General features: G+C 40.8%; 1 protein-coding gene across 1 annotated transcript in view; it reads left to right on the plus strand.

The window, feature by feature from the left end:
• pola1 (polymerase (DNA directed), alpha 1) overlaps positions 1 to 19,630 on the plus strand; it is a 57,873-nt gene that overhangs the window by 23,009 nt on the left and 15,234 nt on the right. Inside the window, exons 27-35 of the mRNA XM_042398593.1 lie at positions 1,382 to 1,414; positions 1,532 to 1,624; positions 1,909 to 2,114; positions 2,284 to 2,416; positions 2,621 to 2,752; positions 2,896 to 3,070; positions 3,315 to 3,496; positions 7,919 to 8,050; positions 15,782 to 15,898. Of these exons, the coding sequence (XP_042254527.1) occupies positions 1,382 to 1,414; positions 1,532 to 1,624; positions 1,909 to 2,114; positions 2,284 to 2,416; positions 2,621 to 2,752; positions 2,896 to 3,070; positions 3,315 to 3,496; positions 7,919 to 8,050; positions 15,782 to 15,898 (1,203 nt within the window). The remainder of the gene's footprint in view (positions 1 to 1,381; positions 1,415 to 1,531; positions 1,625 to 1,908; positions 2,115 to 2,283; positions 2,417 to 2,620; positions 2,753 to 2,895; positions 3,071 to 3,314; positions 3,497 to 7,918; positions 8,051 to 15,781; positions 15,899 to 19,630) is intronic.

Consider the following 19,630-nt stretch of genomic DNA (forward strand, 5'->3'; position numbering starts at 1 on the left):
ATACAATAGAAGGACAACAGCTTCCATTTTTCATTGTCAAACATGTTTTAAAACATGGAATTTTGATGTGATGCAGATTAAATGAACATCTGCTTTTGGCTCAGTTCTTACGCTTTAATTTGTATCTCATCACAATGACTGTTTCCACAGATTTTTTTGTGTGTGCTGTACACTGACAAAAAATGACTGTGTTTCCCATTTTAACTCAGAAGAAACAAGTATTTTCATTTATGACTTTAAGGCCATAAATATGGCATAATTCTCTGATTTTAGAGGTATGGAAAATGGCTCAGAAATGATTGTATTTTTAGTGAAAGATCATGACAGTAGAGTTAGTTTGGCTCTGAAGGTTTCTTTACCTGTATACTCAACCTGAGACTTATTCTATCTTCCTGTTTACTTCCCTTTCTCCTAAACTAGCAGGAGACAGGCTAGTCATTTTGTGTGCATAAAAGCTTGGCAGCACAATTTAGTGTGTGCGTGCTTAGGCCAAGATGTGTGTGTGTGTGTGTGTGTGATTGTGTGTGTTTGTGGCGAGACCTTGACCTTGACTGCAGTCCCTAATGGAGGAGGCTGTTCTGTGAGTGACTCAAACTCCCCCCGCTCTACAGTGGTATGTAGCAGCCCATAAAGCATGCTTAAGTCCCACTCTGGTTTCAGGGAGTGGAACGCCCCTCCCCATCCCGCCGCAGCCCGACCCCGCCCCTTTCACACTCTGAAATAGCCACGTCCTTGTCCCCACACGCAGCACAGTGTGAGTCGGGGTCTGTATATATGCGGCCGCGGTTGATTGAGGAGCAGATTGCTGGTGACAGGTCACACCGCGTTCCGTCCCTCCGACCCCCCAGATTAACGACCCCGAGCCCCCCCCCCCCTCCCCCCCCCGACCATCGAGCCCTCCCCTCCTCTGGGCCCCCACCTGTTAGGATCCCTCTGCTGCTCAGATCTCCCTCTCTTACACACACACACACACACACACACACACACACACACACAGTGAACAACCTGCGTTAACAGAATTCTCTTATTTGTCCGTCACTCACTCTGCGGGTGATAAAGGCCATTACGAGTCATTAAGGTGTGTGTGTGTGTGTGTGCGCTTGTGTGTGTGTGTGTGTGTGTGTCGCCCAGCTAGGATGTGTGTGTGTGTGGGTTGAAAAGACGCCTGTCACAGCACGCTCTCATAATTGCCCTCTTAGCCAATTATCCCCCATTTAAAAGCAAGTCACCTGCTCTGCTCTCATGTCCACACAAATGCATTCACACACACCACACACAACAGAATAAATAACATAGAAACTTAATATTTAATCATTGTTTGTTCCTGAGTGATGTGTTTGTTTACTGCGCTGTAATGCTTTCTGTCCGCTCTCTCCTTCAGATTCTCATGCACACAAAAGACATGGTCCAGAAGGTGGGTTATTAACGAGCTTTTGATTGTTCTGGTCCTTAATTTAATATAAAATATAAATCTTGTAATCGTGTCTATCCCCGATTTGAAGCTGAAAAATTGTATTTTTTTTGGACTCAGATGAATCTGGAAGTCATTTACGGAGATACTGACTCCATTATGATCAACACCAACAGCAAGTCCCTGGAAGAAGTCTTCAAGCTGGGCAATAAGGTGTGTTTAGATATTAGATTGCTTCTCAAATGTGACAATTTGCTGATTTTCTTTCTCCTATATGACAATAAATTGAATATCTTAAGGTTTTGGTGTTAGTCAGACAAAACAAACCAATTGAAGATATTATTATATTAGATCAATTGCAGCCCTAATGTGTTTGTCAATTGTGTATTTCTTTGTGTTCTCTCATCATATATATACAATGCATGCAGCAGTAGAAAAGTTGTTATATTGATATTTGATATTTTGCATACCCTATATGCTATTTTTTTAATTTGCAGGTGAAGGCAGAAGTAAACAAGCTGTACAAACTACTGGAGATCGACATTGACGGCGTGTTTAAGTCACTTTTACTGCTGAAGAAGAAGAAATACGCAGCCCTGGTAGTGGAGCAGCATGGTGAAGGCCGCTACAGCGTCAAGCAGGAGCTCAAAGGCTTGGACATTGTCCGCAGAGATTGGTGTGACCTCGCCAAGGAATGCGGCAAGTACGTCAGATAAACCACATAGAGCTATGACTGAAAGCTCTGTTTGGGTTTTTCTTCCCCAGTTGGTGACCAATTATAATGTTGGTTGCGAGTGGTTTTACAGGTATTCACTGATCTTTAATGAACAGTCTATCTGATAAAATCCCTCTCCTTTCATCTGTTCTTGCAGCTATGTCATCGGTCAGATCTTGTCGGACCAGAGTCGTGATGTCATTGTGGAGAACATCCAGAAACACCTGGTGGAGGTGGGAGAGAAGGTAGCAAGCGGAGACATACCACTCAACCAGTATGAGATACACAAGGTGAGTAAGTAGGCTGAGTCATATGAGTCTGTGAATCCCCCTACAGCTTCAACCCTCATGTCTAGTGTGCACAAAGTAAAGCTGATGAACAAGAGTAGCAAAACATAAGAACCTGTACTTAAAACACACATGCAGTGACAAAGCGACACATTTTTCACCTTCATCGTCACTTTCCTGTATTCACCTCCTACTCCTCTTCGCCAGGCACTGACTAAAGATCCTCAAGATTATCCGGATAAGAAGAGCCTCCCTCATGTCCATGTGGCTCTGTGGATCAACTCCCAGGGCGGACGCCGAGTCAAAGCCGGAGATACAGTCTCTTACATTATCTGCAAGGTGTGTGCATGTTCAAATACTAACTCCAGAAATGCATGAACATCACCGATTGATTACATACACTAATATAATGATTTCCAAGGAAAGATTTAAAATGTACAACCTACCGCTCACACCACATTACGTCTCCTTTCTTCCCCCAGGACGGCTCCACACTGGCAGCCAGTCAGAGAGCCTACAGTCTAGAGCAGCTCCAGAAGCAGGAGGGTCTCAGTCTGGACACCCAGTACTACCTGGCCCAGCAGGTCCACCCTGTGGTGTCCCGCATCTGCGACCCCATTGAGGGTATCGACAGCGTACTCATAGCCACGTGGCTGGGTAAGCTAATGACTATGTTATGGTAGACCACTGAGTGTAAAACTTGGAGAGTAAATAAATGAAATGAAATGGGTGAAGAGTTTTAAATGTATGTTATTGTCATCAACTAGCATGTGACAAGTATTTTCCCTGCTCATCCTCATCTGTGTGTAAGAATTTCTTCTACTTATTGTTGATGAATTTGAAAAAGAGAGAGGACAAACCATTAGTAGTATCAACCAGAATGGCCTGTCTTCCTTCCAAGGTCTGGACCCCAGTCAGTTCCGCACTCAGCAGCAGTACCAGAGAGAGGAGGAGGCCGACGGCATGCTGGGAGCTCCGGTCCAGCTGACTGACGAGGAGCGCTACAAAGACTGCGAGAGGTTTACTTTCACCTGCCCTCAGTGCGGCACTGACAACATCTATGACAACGTCTTCGAAGGAGCTGTGAGTAGATGTCTGCCTGCAGGCAAACAAGTCTCCCATTAATATTCTGCTGTGTATTAAAGGATTCCCCTCATCACAGAGAAAATACGGCGACATTAATTATGGTTTTTAGCCTTCAAAAAGTTATGGTAAAGTTGTACCATTCTGCAAAACCAGAAATATTATGCCCTTTTTCCACTCAGTGAAGTTTTCTCATGACACATTTCAACCACATTAACATCATTTCCAACCAACATAAGATGGTGTTTTGATAAGGGAGTCAAAGCTAAGACTTAATCATTGAAACATCTCATTTCTGTCATGAATTACTCACAGAACAGTCTAATACTTCTATTTGCCAAAAGTGCCAAAGCACTGTTGATTCTACAGTTGATTCAGTTACAGCTTAACCATTGTTGTTCTTCAAAAGATTTGAATCATTTTAGTCATTCATTTGTCTCTAACGCTGAAGGCCCAGACCAGTACAAGGATATACTGGTAGCTGGAAAGACAACTAAACTTTTTCTCCAAGAGGAATGAAAAATATGTGCAATCTAATACCAGAGTTTACACCATCCCAAAGGAAATGTTGCCAAAATATCATCAGACGATCATCTTTCTAAAAGCTCAACCCTATTAAAATCTTGTTTGGATCTGAGAGTTGCACTTGAAATATACTTGAACCTGTGTAGCCGTAGCTTAGGCTGCAGCAGAAGAATAAGTGGTGGAGTCAGCACACACACACAAAGAACCGTACAGAGATATTGAGAAGAGATGGAAATGAAAAAAAAAGAGAGGATTGCTTTTTTTATCAGTAATGGTGTGTTTCACTGGTGTAATGGATTAATCACTAGAGCCACAGATATAGAGTATGAGCGTGGAAGAATGGTGCTTCCGAAGGCATTTCAGTCAAACTTCCTGTGAAGGATTCATGCTTTAGTCATCCTCTATATTGTGTCTGTATTTTTAGACAGCTGCCTGGCTCCAATACGGACTCTGTTTTCATTGGCATAGTTTGGACTCCACAACTTGAAAAGCCGTTCCTTAACCCCTGCTGCTCTATGGACACGTACACACACACACACGCACGCACACGCACACACACAGATCTCCTACCATTTGTCAGACCAAGGTCGTGTGTGTGTGTGTGTGTGTGTGTGTGTGTGTGTGTGTGTGTGTGTGCATTATCAGTTTCTAATGAGGAGTAGGGCACACAGCTTCTTCTTGTCTGAAAGACACTAATAAAACTGACAAACCCCTGTCTTCTGCTGGCGTAGAGAACTTGCATTAAATTAAAAAAAGGAGTATTATTACACACACACTCTATAAAAAAAGGATGATATCATTACTTGCACAGCAGATGCACTAGTAGGTCTTTGTGAGATGAACACAGACACACACACACACACACACAAGGAAACAACCTACTTCATACTTTGATGTTTTGAACAGTAGAAAACAGTCTTACAGTGACGGTTGGTTATCTGTAAGAAAGTATATCATCGTCAGAACATTTCCAAAATTTATAGACTTAACTATCTGATTACTCGTTTTGTTTTTCCACCATGTCTTAGATGCCGGTATGCACATACATACACTGAGAAACTGATAAGACAGTAAGTTAATTAGGGTGGCGAACATGGTCTAACAGCTCAGTGAGAGGGGAGGACAGATGGGGCCTTGACTCCACCACTGACACAGAGCCAGAGATGGTAGGAGGAGGCGGTGATAGATGATGGAGGACAGACATAGGAGGAAAGTTGTTTGATGGGGGTAGCAGGGGAGAGGGGGATGAAAAGATTAAGTGTGGAAGATAAAAAAGCTGGATAGAGCTACAGGGATTTCCCTGAGTTCAGTTTTAATTGAGCGTTAGGTATCCCACATCGGGTAGTTAGATCAACACACTGTGAAAGCTGCACGTTATCAAACCGGGACACGGATGAAAACAGTCCTGCAAGACAGTTGACATCGTAAAACCTTTCAAAACGGCTTTACAGTTTTGCAGAGGGATATTTAGGGTGTTAACGTGAGGTGGTAAAGATGACAGTTGGTTGGATTGTAGGCAACACTCGGAGGAGGGATGAGTGTTAAGATACAATCCTTGGATGACAAGTTATTTATTGGAACGTCTCTGTAAGCTTCACTCAGAACTTTGGGTGTTTTCATTTAATTACTCAGTCATGAAATAACTGGCAAGTAAGTGGTGCGTGATTTGTGTAGATACAACTTGTTTGGGAGGGAGACTTCTGTTATCGAAATAAAGTTCGGAATGAAACGAGTAAGATAAAAGAGTAGCAGGGGAGGCGATCATGAAGAGGGAGGCTGCTTTCATCCAGAGAAACATGAAGAGGAGGAGAGATGGAGAGGATTAATGCATGTAGCTGCATATTAGTGGAGTCAAATGAGTTGAGTGACTTTAACTGGCAGAAAAAAACGGTATTTTTTTTCCAAAAAGGAATGATGTAGGCAAACAAAACAAAAAAATGTGCGGCTGGGTGGGGGGGTGTCACATGCATACTTCTGTCATTGACTTCCCCGCAGAAAGCTTTTTTGCTGCTGTCAATGCGACAGTTAAATGGAGTTCGGGTTTAAAGGAGCGAGTGTTTAAAGCTGTTATATTTAATGTAATTGTTATGTACTGTAGCTACTTTTTTCATTGCCTTAACTATAAGCCTTTCTGTCAAGTGGACAATTTGGGGGTATGGGGTCACGTTGACCAGTTTTTGTTTTTTTTTTTTCCCAGGCTGCAGTGATGTTAAAATTTACTGTACCCAGCGGTACTTTAAGCCCTCACACCGTCCATGCTCGACATGTTCTTTGTGAAGGTTTTACAGTAATGGCCAAGGTGCTATGTTGCATAACTGCTTTTTTTTTTTATTACAGGGTTAAAAATGCATCTCTGATGAATCCCTGTGCACATATATTTATGCACAAGGCACTGTGAGGGTGAGGCTGCAGTTATTGTGGTAAGATTGGAGTAAATGGCCCCCTCAAACAGCCGTTTTACCTACAAACCCAACACAACAGACTCCACAGTGTTGAAAGGCCTTTCATTTATGTACATTAGATTGATTTAGCAGAATATGGGATTAAGCGCAATTCTCCTGGTCTAAGCCAAGGAGAGTATTGGCTGGGTATAATTTGAAAATGTTTGATATTTGTGACAATACAATAGAGAGGAGGGAGTCCCTGTTTAAAGAAATAAATAACCTGGTCGTTTTCTCCATAGACAACGTTACGTGTTTCACAGTTGGAACATTTCCACAGCTTTGATCGTCATGAAACTGTTCCGGTTGAATTATCGGTAGAAAAGATTGACAACTGCTTTATATCTGGTTCTTTAATGAAAAGTCAAAGGTACAAACATAAAAACACAACATGAGATGTTAACTATGACTCTCAATATGCATTTCAGTAAGAAACATTTAGTCACAGCTTTCAGTTGCGTGTGTCGCTAACGATGGATGGAAGTTAGAGATTACACTGCTGAGAAAACAACTTCAATGAATTCAGTTTCGAATTCTGGGTCAATGTTGGGATAATTCTGCAACTATGGTAATGTTTTTGTTCATATCTGCAATGTTGAAACATTTGAAATTTGTTACCACTCTGATAGGCGTTTTTCTCCATAGCAACGGTGGCTAAGGCTCATGGGTATTGTATTGAGACCCATCTGCCCTGCCAAACTGATGAGAAAATATGTGATTTCTTAGAAACAGAGTTTAAACATCCATTATCCAAACATTTAGGATTGTTAAATGTTTCAGGAGTTTCAGGAGGTTTTTTATGATGAGTAACATTGAGAATATAGTGCAGCTCTGTACCTGAGTTTTAGAACGATTACCTAAATTAAGCTTTTTTTCAGTACCTCAGTTTGTGGAATATGAACTTGATTTTTATTTATTATCCCAAATTGTGCATCACTGTCCAATAATAGTGTGTAATAGTAAATTCAAAGCCAATTTTCCACATTTGACTATTTTTGATAGTCAATACTACGGATGCAATTTGGTCGGTGCTGAAAAACTATTGAGTTTTAATACCCAGCACTCTGATTCTCAGTTTGGTAATGTAAGATAATATATTATATATTATATGTATACATTACATACATATATTATTATTCAGTGTCTCCTGACTTTGTGGTAGTCGTTATACTCGCAAGTTTCCAATAAGGAAATCTCTTTTCCTCTTCCAGTTATTCAGCTGCACATGAAGGCAGCATTCTGCAGACCAAAGTCAGCACTTAAAACCACATTTTGGTGTAGACTTATGAAACTATCTATAGTATTTGGGAAAGCCACCCAAACAAATTATATACTTGCTGATGCCTGTTTTTTATTCATGTTTCTTAAATTGAACTGAAATAAAAATGATTGATGGCTACAGTCAATGATATCGTTTCCATATATTGATTGATTTTGATGCATATTCTCATTCCAGGGATCAAAGTTGGAGCCCAGCTTGATGCGATGCTGTCACATCCCCTGCAGTAGCCGCCCCATCGACTACACCGTCAACATCAGCAACAAACTGCTCCTTGACATCCGTCGACACATCAAAAAATACTACTCTGTGAGTATTTCTGTTTGTATGCCTGTACACGTGATTACATTTGATTAATACTCCTGATAAACCTCCGCTTTACACATCCACTCAAAAACACAAGCACACAAACATTCACGCATGTAGTTCTTTACCACCTGCAGGGCCACAAATGGATGGCCCTAGTTAGTTTAGTTTTCATTCGGTGTCTAATGCTGCAACTTGTTAGACTAGAACACCGCAGCTGGCCAGCTCCTCTCCTGTTTATTCCTCTTTTTTTTTCACCAAAGGTGCAGTTTAGTTGAATTTGCAGTTAGTTCACCAACACAGATTTTTCACAACATGTGCCTCAATTGATAAAAAGATAGACTAAATTTAAGAGCAGGATATGTTTGCTCTGAAAAAGCTACATTTACATGTATGCACTGTTGTTTGTGCACCACTATCTATCAACACATTCCTAAATAAATTAAATGAATGCATCAGCTGACAAAATACAAGCTTCAAGTGGTCAGAGAAAGCGAGTTAGATGTAATGAAATAGTCAAAACTTGTGAAAACTGACCTTCTAGAAAGTGTCTGTGAAAGAGTTGGACTGTATTTAACACAATGGGGGATGCAACAGATGCAGTAATGGTAAGAGACGCCATCAAAAATATGTTGGACAAAAGATGAAGGAAACCTCAGCAGGGCACTGCGCTGACATTTTCAACCAAAGAGCACATTATTCTTGGAAAATGAAAAGAGCACCAGAGAGATTTGTTGGAGAATAATCCATGAAAATAATTAAATGGCCCGTTCTTGCTTTGAAAAGCAAGTTTAACATGCACTCTGTCTGTTTTTTTGGCTGACAAGGTGAAATTTAAATGACACATCTGGAGAAACTGAGTCATCGGAGAATCAGAAGAAACTAAAATACAACAAATCAAACATGTTTGGCTTCAAAAATCCAGCAGATTTGTCTCAACAATACAGAACGACTGCTGGCTTGAAATGAATTTATTGAAGGATCGTTTTCATTGTTGATCTCTTAATGTTTTTTTAGCTTTTAAAATTTTGACAAATTACCAAAACCATGTATCAGTTATCAATGTTGACTCATCATGTCAGCAGTAATTAATTAACATTATTTAATAAAAATGGTTGGGCCTCTTTACTGGTGTAGACGTTGGATTATCACTGTGTTCCTGAAGCTGATGGGACGGTCAGCACTGCACAGAGTTACCCATCATGCATCTGCCCCGTACAACGCTCTACAAAGCATTTTACAACCACTGCACCCCGTTGTGACATATTGTAACAGAAAAAATATTCTTTCACTCTACCCCACAGCAAATATTTTCCAAATTTTCCCCATAAATGGTCAAAGAAAATTCTCATTAATGCGTGTTTTGAAGTTGGGACATCGAGATAAAAGTCGAGAGCCATTGCAGAAGGAAAAGGGCGCAACAAGATGACATAATTAAAAGAACGCAGTAATGGAAATATGGCATTTATATTTGTGTCACGTATTAATTTAATGAACATTACAGTCTTCGTTGCTCCACACAGATCGGATTTTCGTCCGCTGCTGTTTTTTATGTCTTTAGTCGACGATTAAGTCACATGATTCATGAAACTCATGATCGTCAAGTCTGTTTCGTTTGCACTTTGTCGCATTTCGCTTTTATCGATACACCAACTTTTTCACCTCAGCCAAGCGTAAAGATGTTTTTGTGATATTTTGGTATTTTTTTCTCATATTTTTTGAGGGTATTTCAACTTAAGGAGGTTTTTAATGTGCAAATTGAAAATGTGAATAAAACAGGTGGTTGGAAACTATTGTTACTTCATACATTTGATATACAGGTGTACTGTTATGGTTTATACAAGTATTGGAAAACTATTATATAATGCTAATTGAAAAGAGTTTGTTTTACATCTCTATTGCCTTAAAAAAGGTGGCCCGATTAATGTTAGTACAGTGACTGACATTAGACTGATACATTTCTTTCTGGTGCAGAAGTTTAGAGGGCAAGTTGTCAGTGTTTTGAGTGCTTGACAAGCAGCCTGAGAGTGAATTAAACTGGATGCCTGTGTTGTCTTTGTAGAGGGTGCTCTCTCTCTCTCTCGCTCTCTCTCTCTCCCTCGAATCACTGGTAGCTTCTAACACCTTGGTCTCGGGCGAGTGGAATGCACTGTCTGTAAAAGTGTGTGTGTGTATGTGGGGGTTACTCTCCCACAGTGCTGAACAGAAATCAATTAGTATGGTGAATGTGTGGGGAGCGAGTCCCCCTCAACCCCTTTGTCATGGTGTGTGAAACAGCTGCTACCACTGAATACTTACACCTCACACAGCAACTCACACACACACACACACACCACTGGAGGCTGAACAGCAGTGGACACAGCACACACACAGCGGGGCAATGAAGAGGGGTAATATTGTGTAATTAAGGATTCCTTTCAGGCCGAGGGAGAGTTCAAATAGAGCTGTTTGTCCGGCCAGATAGAGTGAAAGCTCTGCACCTCCGCGTGTGTGTACACGAATACACGTACATGTGTGTTGGCGTCCTGAGCCAGGACCACAGAGACATTAATCATTAGTGAAATTACCTTCCTACACCCCTCTGCCCCCCCCCCGCCCCCCCTTTATCAATAAACCAGCACCCTGAGAATGGGCAAACACTTGTTCACTCCTCACTCTCTCTCTCTCATACATACACACACTCATAAACACACACACTTTCTCTGTTGTCATCCTTTCCTCCTCTCGTCCCGTTGTCTTTGGCAAAATGAGAGATTCGCTAGTTTCCCGAACCACCCAATTCTTTTTTCTTTCTTTCTTTTTTTTTTTTTTTTTAACCCCTCCCATCTATCCACCGTTGCCATGGCATTTAACAAATTATTGCAATTACCCTCGTCATGCAGGTCGCCCCTGGAAACGGGCTGAGGGGCAAGAGAAGAAAGGGGGAGGGAGAGAGAGAAAGGGTGAATGAAGACCAGAGAAGGTGATAATCCTGTTTTGAACAAAAGGTCAAATTGTTGAATAGAGAAGCTTTGATTAAGCGGAGGAGGTACAAAGTGGAACCATTTGAGCTCTATTCACTGTGTGTGTGTGCACAAGTGTGTGTGTGTGTGTGTGTGTGTGAGTGTTTGTGAAGTAGACCGATTTTAGGTCTTTTCACTTTAGAGCTGGAAGTGTTGACTGCTGAAGCACAAAAAACCAGTAAGAGCTCTTCCGTGTGTGCGTCAGGTAGATTCCACTGGTACAGGAGTCGTGTCAGAGACGCTTCTCCGCTGTGTCGACATTAACAATGGAGCTGAAACAATTTATCAATTAGTTGATCAAGGAACATTAATCAGCAACTGTTTTAATAATCAGTTAATTATTTCTCATTTTTAAGCAAAAACGCCCAAAATTCACTTCTCAGATGTGAATATTTGCGGGTTTTTTTGTCTCATTATGAAAGTAAAGTGAAGATTTTGGTCGCACAAAACGAGCAATTTGAACACGTCACTTTGGGTTTAGGTAGTTTCTTGACACTTTGTAGACCAAACAATTAATCAATTAATTAAAAATAATTGAAGAATTGAAGAAGAAGAATTGAGAAAATAATTGGCAAAATTATTAGTTAAGAAAATAATCGCTAGTTTCAGCCCTAATTAACAATATGTAATAATATTAAGTAAAAAAAAAAAAAAAAAAAAGCAATCAAAGATAGAAGGGATTAATGGAGGTGTGAAGGTTCAGACTAGGGCTCCGACTAATGACCTGTCAGTTATTGATCAATGAATCGTTTAATCATTAAATTATCAAGAAATGGTGAAAAACGCTCATCGCAGTCTCCCCCGGAGCCAAAGCTGACGTCTTCAGATTACTTGTTCTGTTTGACCAACGGTCCAGAAGAAGTGTTTTGCTTGACGAATGACTTAAACATGTAATTGTTGATCAGAATGTCATAATTGATTAATCAGCTAATTGTTGCAGCACTAGTTCAGACTGATTTCTGCGAAGCGGTTGCAAAAAAAGTAAGGAGTTCCAAGGTCGAAAATGTCAGCACCCAAACCAACGAATAATTCAGAATGATCACCGTTCAATCATAAAGAACAGAAATAAGAGGATGGTAAAGTATCTGACCCCAAACCGGAAGAATGTAGCAGATTAGAGAGGTCTTAGAGGAGAGGACAGCGTCTAAAAAAAAATGCACAGACAAAGAAGAAGGAGAGAGAGGGTATATTTCGTGGTGGGCCCTGTCGTGGCCTGGTCTTGCCTCTGTTTGGTTAAATTATGTGGAACTCATTTGACGTCTGCATTCAGTGTGTCAGGTATCCACTGCTATAATTATGCAATTATGAGTCTTTATTCTCTCACGTCAGACTGTACACCCCCACCCGCCACCCTCGCTCCGGCGAAATGCCTCAATTAGATTTTTTTTTTTTTTTTTTTTCCCTCCCCCTACCTCGCTCCTTGTTTTTAGTCCTTTCTTAGTTTCTATGAAGCTCGCATAGGTCTGCTTCACTTAATCTCAATTTAATTATTTATTTATTTATTTATTTATTTTTTTGTGCGTGGATTCTGGGTCACAGCAGCAGAGCAGAGGGGCATTGTGGGTAGTTTTTCCCCCCTCCTTTCAACTTTCTCAGATGTTTGTGTCTCAGGCATTTGAGTCTTTAATGTGTGTCGTATTAATTCATTTTAATACACGTGAATGGGGAAAAGATTAATATGTTTGTGCTAGCACTGAGTGTGTGTATGTGTGTGTGAAACCCATGGGAACAGCACTGTATGCCCAGGCTTGTGTCATAAGAAATACACACAAACAAAAGATGTAGATCAAACAGTCTCCCATTGGAAAAACACACTCTCATACTCACTATCTCGCTCCAGTGTGAGCCATTGTCCCGCACGTGTTTTTATCAGAGACAGTGGTGGAGCAGTCTCATTTCCCATGATGCTCAGCTCTTTGCACAAGAGCAGCTGAGGTGTTTAGATAATTAGTCCTGGAGCTGGGGTTTGTGGGTAAAGCTGTGAACTCTGGGACTCTCTAATTGATTTGGGACATATGTGTGTGTGTGTTTGTGTGAACGTGTGTGTTTGGTTTTCATTTAGAGAAGATTGGCTTGGTGTGTGTGTATGTCTGTGTGTGTGTGTCTGTGTGTAGATTAAATGAAGCACTCCCCTTCCTGTCTACTCCTAAATCTCATGTCTTAGTTGCATGAAAAATGAAGAAAAGTCCTAAAAGTATTTACAGTAACACACACAGTTTGTTCTAAAATCACATGTGTCAGGTTCACATATTGTACACAATAAATCAGTCATGTACGGTTATGAATTGGATCATTGTTAGTTGCTAAACCTTAAAGGATTGCGGGAAAAGTTTGGAATTACAGAAAAAAAACTTGAAAATTGCAGATTAGGTTGTTGATTTCACAAAAAAAGTCTGATAAGCTTTGGAAAAGTGATTATTATTCAAATATACGGACAAGGAATACAATTAACAATAAAAAAGTAGTAATATTATGCTTTTCTAGCTGTACAGTGCCATGTGTCACAGCTTGTCTTGGGGCTGTTGACACAGGATGGTTCAGTATCTGTTGTCATTGTTGTACCTATAAAGTGAATCAGCTGATAAGTACAAATATAAAAAGGTAAAGTAATTGATTGCACAAAATAAAGATATTCACCCCCTTTGGCATGACGCGTATCGATTGTCACCGGTGCAGCCACTTGTTCTTAGAAGTCACACAGAACATTGAATGAGAGTCATCCGTGTGTAATCAGGTGTGACAAGTGATTTTAGGTTAAATACCAGAAGTCAGACCTTCTAGATGTGGGTGTAAGTCATTTTTGGGGGGGGTTTAATCACTGGGTAGGGTAGCGTTAATGCAACAAAATAAGAAATATAAAAAAAAACAAACAAGTATAATGTTCTTGACTGCCCAAGTAAGAGTCCAGACCTCAGTCTAGTCAATAATTAGTGGCAGGAATTAAAAAACACTGTTGTTCACTCACTATTGCAAGTTGACAGACTTTGAACAGTTTTGCACAGAACAATTAGGGGAAATGTTAATGTTAAGGTGTGTTAAGGTGATACAAACCCATCCACAAAGACTCAAGGGTGTAATTGCTGCCAAAGGTGCCTTTGATAAATATTGACATTAACAGGATGAATAATTGCAATGATTAAATCGGTCATTCAGTTTTATAATATAGTTAATTTCAATCCATTTGTAGAGCTTTGCTTCACTTTGACATCAAGTCTGTTTCTGTTGGTCAGTGCCAAAGCTTAATTACATACAATGTGAATTAAAGTTTTAAAACATGAATAAGTTCATGTGAAAAGGATTTTTTTTTGTTTTGATTAACACTATAAATATTCAAATAACTATACATGAGCATGTTTAGATTTGTTTTACCGTTTTTCTCTTTTTCATTTGCACTTTTTATGCACAACATATAAGCTTCAGCAAGTTCATTTTTGTGCTTATGTGTGTTTCTATGTTTCTCTTTGTAAACTGCAGTGGATACATGTACATGGTTGGTTCCTGTGCAGTGAAAAATGCTTTTTTTTTGTAACGGCATAGTCACCTGTTTATTTTTTTTGCTGCTGCTCACAACTGATCAGGAGATTAGATAAAGACAACCGAAAATCAATCAGAGAAACACGACATGCCTGTATGTGTGAGAGGGGCATAGAAAGACAGGTGCAGTGGTTTTAAGGGGGTTCATTTTGAGTGAATGGAAGGAAGGAAGGATGGATAGATGGAGGAAAAGAAGCAAAGGCGTTGATGGCGGTGGGTCTTATGCTCTGTCATTAGTTGGGCATTAACCCCCTCCCCTTTAAACCCCCCTTAGTAATGACAGGGCATAAGAAGCAGAGAGGGTGGAGGGGTCTGGAAGAATACGGGGGAGATTGAGAGGGTTAGACCACAGCACCTGCCTAGGGTCACTAACTCATCCCAGGGGGTCCTAACTACTGATGTTTTGGCTGTCCACCGCTCTGCCTGTCTGACGAGTACTTACGGAGCAGGACCCCGACACACAGCAGCTGAAGATACATTCAAATGTAAAGAGAGAGAGAGAGATAGGAGGGTGTCAGATGTAAACCTCTTTCTGCCCGTCTCTGGCAGTTGTTTCTATTTTACAAACACCTCCATTTCTTTCTCTGAGTACTTTTCTTTTCAGTTTTGTTGTGCAGAATTAGAGCGGCTAAATGGAAGCAACAATTTTCAGCAAAATTTCTTCATTACGAGAAAACAATTTTTAAAGTGTGTAGAGGCAACAAACGTTTTTGGGGGGGGGGGGGTTGTCAATTTTTTAAGAACACCTCTATCGACAAAGTAAATGGCGAATTGAACACAGTTTATAAATAGGTAATCACACACAGGGTAGTAAAGGCTGCTAAGAATGTTTTCTGACACATTGTTTTTTTTTCTATGTTCAGGGAGTCTATAATTCATCTGATTGAAATATGCCTTGCTTTTGTGTGTTTTTAATGTTCTTCTCCATTTAAAAAAAAAAAAAAAAAAAAGATGTTTTGCTTATTTTCACTTCACTTGGATGTTTGATCTTTCACCTTATAGTTTGAAATGGTGGTTTTGCAGTGTTTTGTTTCTTCACGTCACAGCTTTAAACTGAGGAGAAGCTTTTCGATGTCACAGATGTTTTCCGACTCATCAAAAGTCTCGCAAAGGGCAGATATTTTGTTATTTAATGACATAAAGTTTGATCAAACTTCACAGCTGCTGGAGGTAAAATTGTCCGATGTGTCTCTCACAGGGCTGGTTGGTGTGTGAGGACCAGGCCTGTCAGAACAGGACCAGACGTCTGCCCATCGCCTTCTCCCGCCACGGACCCATCTGCCCCGCCTGCACCAGGGCGACCCTCAGACCCGAGGTAAGGCACACAAAACTGCAACGTCTCGCACACTCTGAGCTAAAGTTGAGATGAAACTACACACCAACGCACATTCTATGAATTCTGTATGTTTTGTCCAGGTGATGGTGCTATGGAGCTGAAGTCTCCGCTCTCATATGTACTGTACATCTCTACTCATTAGTATCACATTTCACCATGCATAGATATAGATCATCTTCTCTTTTTGCCTTCCAGCTTCTCTGTGTTTGTGTGTTCGTGTGTGTGTGTGTGTGTGTGAGACAGTGCACACAAACGCCTGCCTTCATGTGTTTGTAAGGCACTAAGAGCTGGATGGTAGTTTAGCCATTAAAAGCATCTGTCTGTCAGGTGCTGGTAGCCGCATTATGAACACTTTGTTAGCTTGACCACTGGATTTAAAAGAAACACTCTCCCTTTCAATTTGAGCGTGACGGCTCAATCAATTTTTTGTCCTCTTTTTTTTCTCTCTCTCTCTCTCTGTCCCCATTCTTACTATTCCTGTCTCAACCCTTGCCTTAACTCTCCCTTGTCAATTTTTTTTATCTTGTGTCCTCTGCTCCTATCTGCACCCACCCCCCCCACCCACCACCACCACCTCCTTCACCGAGATGCTTTGCTGTGTCTGGTTCTGTGGCGACAGGTTGTAAACCAGAAGCCCTATTTCTGCTGTCACTGTGGCCACTTAGGAGGCCATTGCTGCGTCTGAAGGCCGTGGCACTTTAAACTGCGGGCTGAATAAAACATTTAACTCTCTGTGCTCACTCGTGCACCCTTTCTCTGCCCTAAAATCTGTAGCCTTTCTTCATTTTACCTGCTCACTCCTCTGTCATTTTTACATACATCTATGGAAGACTGATGATAACGATGACAGCAGCAGACTTAATCTGCAAAGTTTACAAGTTGCTTTACGTGAAGATGTAAAATAGAGTAAATAACAAAGTAGTTTAAATGAATATGTGAGAACAATACAATACGTAAGAAATATAAAAGAAAATACTTTGCTTCTCTCAAATCAGAGGTGTCATTATCCACTAGTATCCACCAGCAGGTGGCTAGGATGATATGTTCACTGCAGTAACCTCAAAGGTTAAAGAGGTTCATAAAGGAGAGGAACAAGCTGAACTGGTGGAAGAATTTAAATTGTACGCAGTGTTGCCCATAACAGAGTAAAAACTGAAATGAATGAATTGAAATCCATCATTTAGGCTGCTTGGATGAGAATTTCCTGATTCTTTTGCAGTGCTGCACCTAAAGGGGGAGCTGACAAAAATGCTTCATATTCAGGACGTGCTCATGTCATGTGGGAACAGACTTGACTTAACAAGATGTGAGTGTTTGTGTGAACAACTTAAACCACAACCTCAACTTGCTATTGTTGTAAAAGAGGGTTTTCTTCTTTTTATTTGCTGCAGAGTAATCTACAGGAAAGTTTTTCTTTAATGCCAAGTATATATAAGACAAGACAAAGAAATAAAAGTAAAATTTAAATGCCTTTTTTAAATATTTCATTATTTCTATAGAACAGATTTTCATTGATTTTATGTATTTATTAAGTAAAAACTGAGCCAGTCTTTAATATGTAGTCATATATATTTAGTTGAAAGGGCTGAAACCTAGCAATACAGCAAGCATCTGCCCTGCTGCAGAGTCCTGAAGCAAGACATTTAAACACCAATACTGACCTCTGATCTCTCTCTGGGAGGAGAAAGATGAACAGAGATTTTCCTTCCACGGGTTAAATATTACATGAATCACATGAGGCTAACATTGACTTTTCAGTATTAGGTAACAGTGTTGTGTAAATCAAGCCAGTACATGGAGATTAATAGCCCAGCGGCTCGCATATTAAATTGCTGCCAATTATGCAAAGTACTCAAGAGGCCATTCATGGCTGTTTTGAGCCGGCGGTAGATAGACTGCGCTCGAGCAAGTAGAGGAGAAGACGAGGCAGCCGCCAGTCCCTACTGAGAGGTCGTCTTTGTTTTAAAGTTTTGGTTCATTTCTGCACATGATCAATTTGGCTACGTCCTCTTTCAATATCATCTGCCAATATCAGTGTAGATAATCAAGCTAATATGATTCATGACTGAGCCAAAGACAATCAGGGTGTTTTTTTTTTCTTTCTTTCTTATGCACGCCGCACTAGAAATTTAAAAATGTTTCGTTTTTTTTTCCTGCCCTGCTGAAAAACACTTGTTTGTGCCAGAGCTTCTGTAAAGGAGCGTCTTGTTTGTGACTCTCTGTTCCCTTTTTCTCTCTTGCATCATGGTACATTTACCATCGCTGTGGGTGCTGCCTCTGCTCTCTTCTCCTCCCTCCATCCATCTCTCTCACTCACTCTGCCTCTTCCTTTTTTTTCTCCCTCCCTCCTCTCTCTCCCTCCTCTCTCTCTCTCTCTCTCTCTGGACACAGATTCAGAGCGTGATCTGATCTCCATGTAATGGGAGAGTAATAGGCACTCTGCCTTGATTGGTTGGTAATTTGGGGGAGTTATGCACAGGTGCAATTTGTAATATTTTCACTAAATTAAATTTCTTTCTCTTCCTCTCTCCCTCGCTCTTCATCTCTCCCTCTCTCTCTCCTCTCCCTCCCTCCACAGCGCTTAACTCAAATAGGCTATTTTTTTTTTTTTCTCACCCTGTCTGAAATCTCTGTCCTGACTTTCCTTTTCTTTCCCCTTTTTATTCACTGCTTTCTTCCCCTTGCTCCTTTCTTTTCATTTTCTCTCTCCCTCCCCTCCCTCCTTAGCTCTCGCACCCATTCTCTCTTCTCCTGGCTTGCTCTTTCTCTCCCCCTCTCACCCTCCTTTTCTGTCTCTCTCTTTTTCTCCCCTCGCTTTATTGATGTACGCTCAGGCGCCCATTAGAGCTCCCTTTTTCCCTCTAGTGGAAATTGCAGCATGTTAATTTTCACACAAATTACGGCAATAGCAGGTATCTCTATTTGATACATTATAGCGGGAGCAATCAGAGATAATTGAGTGCCTTTCAGAGGGAGACGGCTGCATTCACTGCCGGCTCAAAGCTGCCCCATTATCGCCTAATCGCTCTTTAAACACTGAATTTTGCCGAACAAAAATTCTTGTCATAATTTTGCTTAAGTGTATTTGGAAATCACAGTCCTTTGAGCGAGAATAATTGAAATCAAATCCCTTTCACTGGAGCTGACATTTCTACATTTCCCCCCAATTGAAATTAATTTCAAAAATTGAGCATGAATATCTTCAAATAGCAGGCAATTATGCCTTTCAATGGGGAGAAATTACCGGTGCTGAATCGTTCGAGGCTTGCGGGCGAGAGCACCAGTTAAATGCCTTTGTTTCCTGCCGTGTTTGCCTAGTAAAGATTTACATATATTGACTCATTATGGTGTCTTGTGAAGCTGATCGGCGTGACTACCACAACCGGCAATAACGCTCATCGCATCTAAAAAGCTCAAGAGTTTTAAAGCCTCGTGGCCTCACAGCTGAGGAAAAATGTATGTTTGTTTCTCTTGGTCTCCCTCCCTTTCTCACTCCCTCTCTCTTTCTGCAGCTGCGGTTTTGCGAGGGTTGGATATTGTAGGTTTGGTATTTACAACGCATGTTTGTAGCTAAGCCGTAGAGGAGTTACAGGAGAAAAGTGTGCAACGCCGGGGCCTTGTTTGTGTCTGGCGCTGCGATATTTTCATCCGCTATATCCATGTCAAGGCATTGAATAGTTGCCTGCGTACTTTCCATCCACTATAAACCCA

Source organism: Thunnus maccoyii, chromosome 21 (assembly GCF_910596095.1).
Source record: "Thunnus maccoyii chromosome 21, fThuMac1.1, whole genome shotgun sequence".
Lineage (NCBI taxonomy): Eukaryota > Metazoa > Chordata > Actinopteri > Scombriformes > Scombridae > Thunnus > Thunnus maccoyii.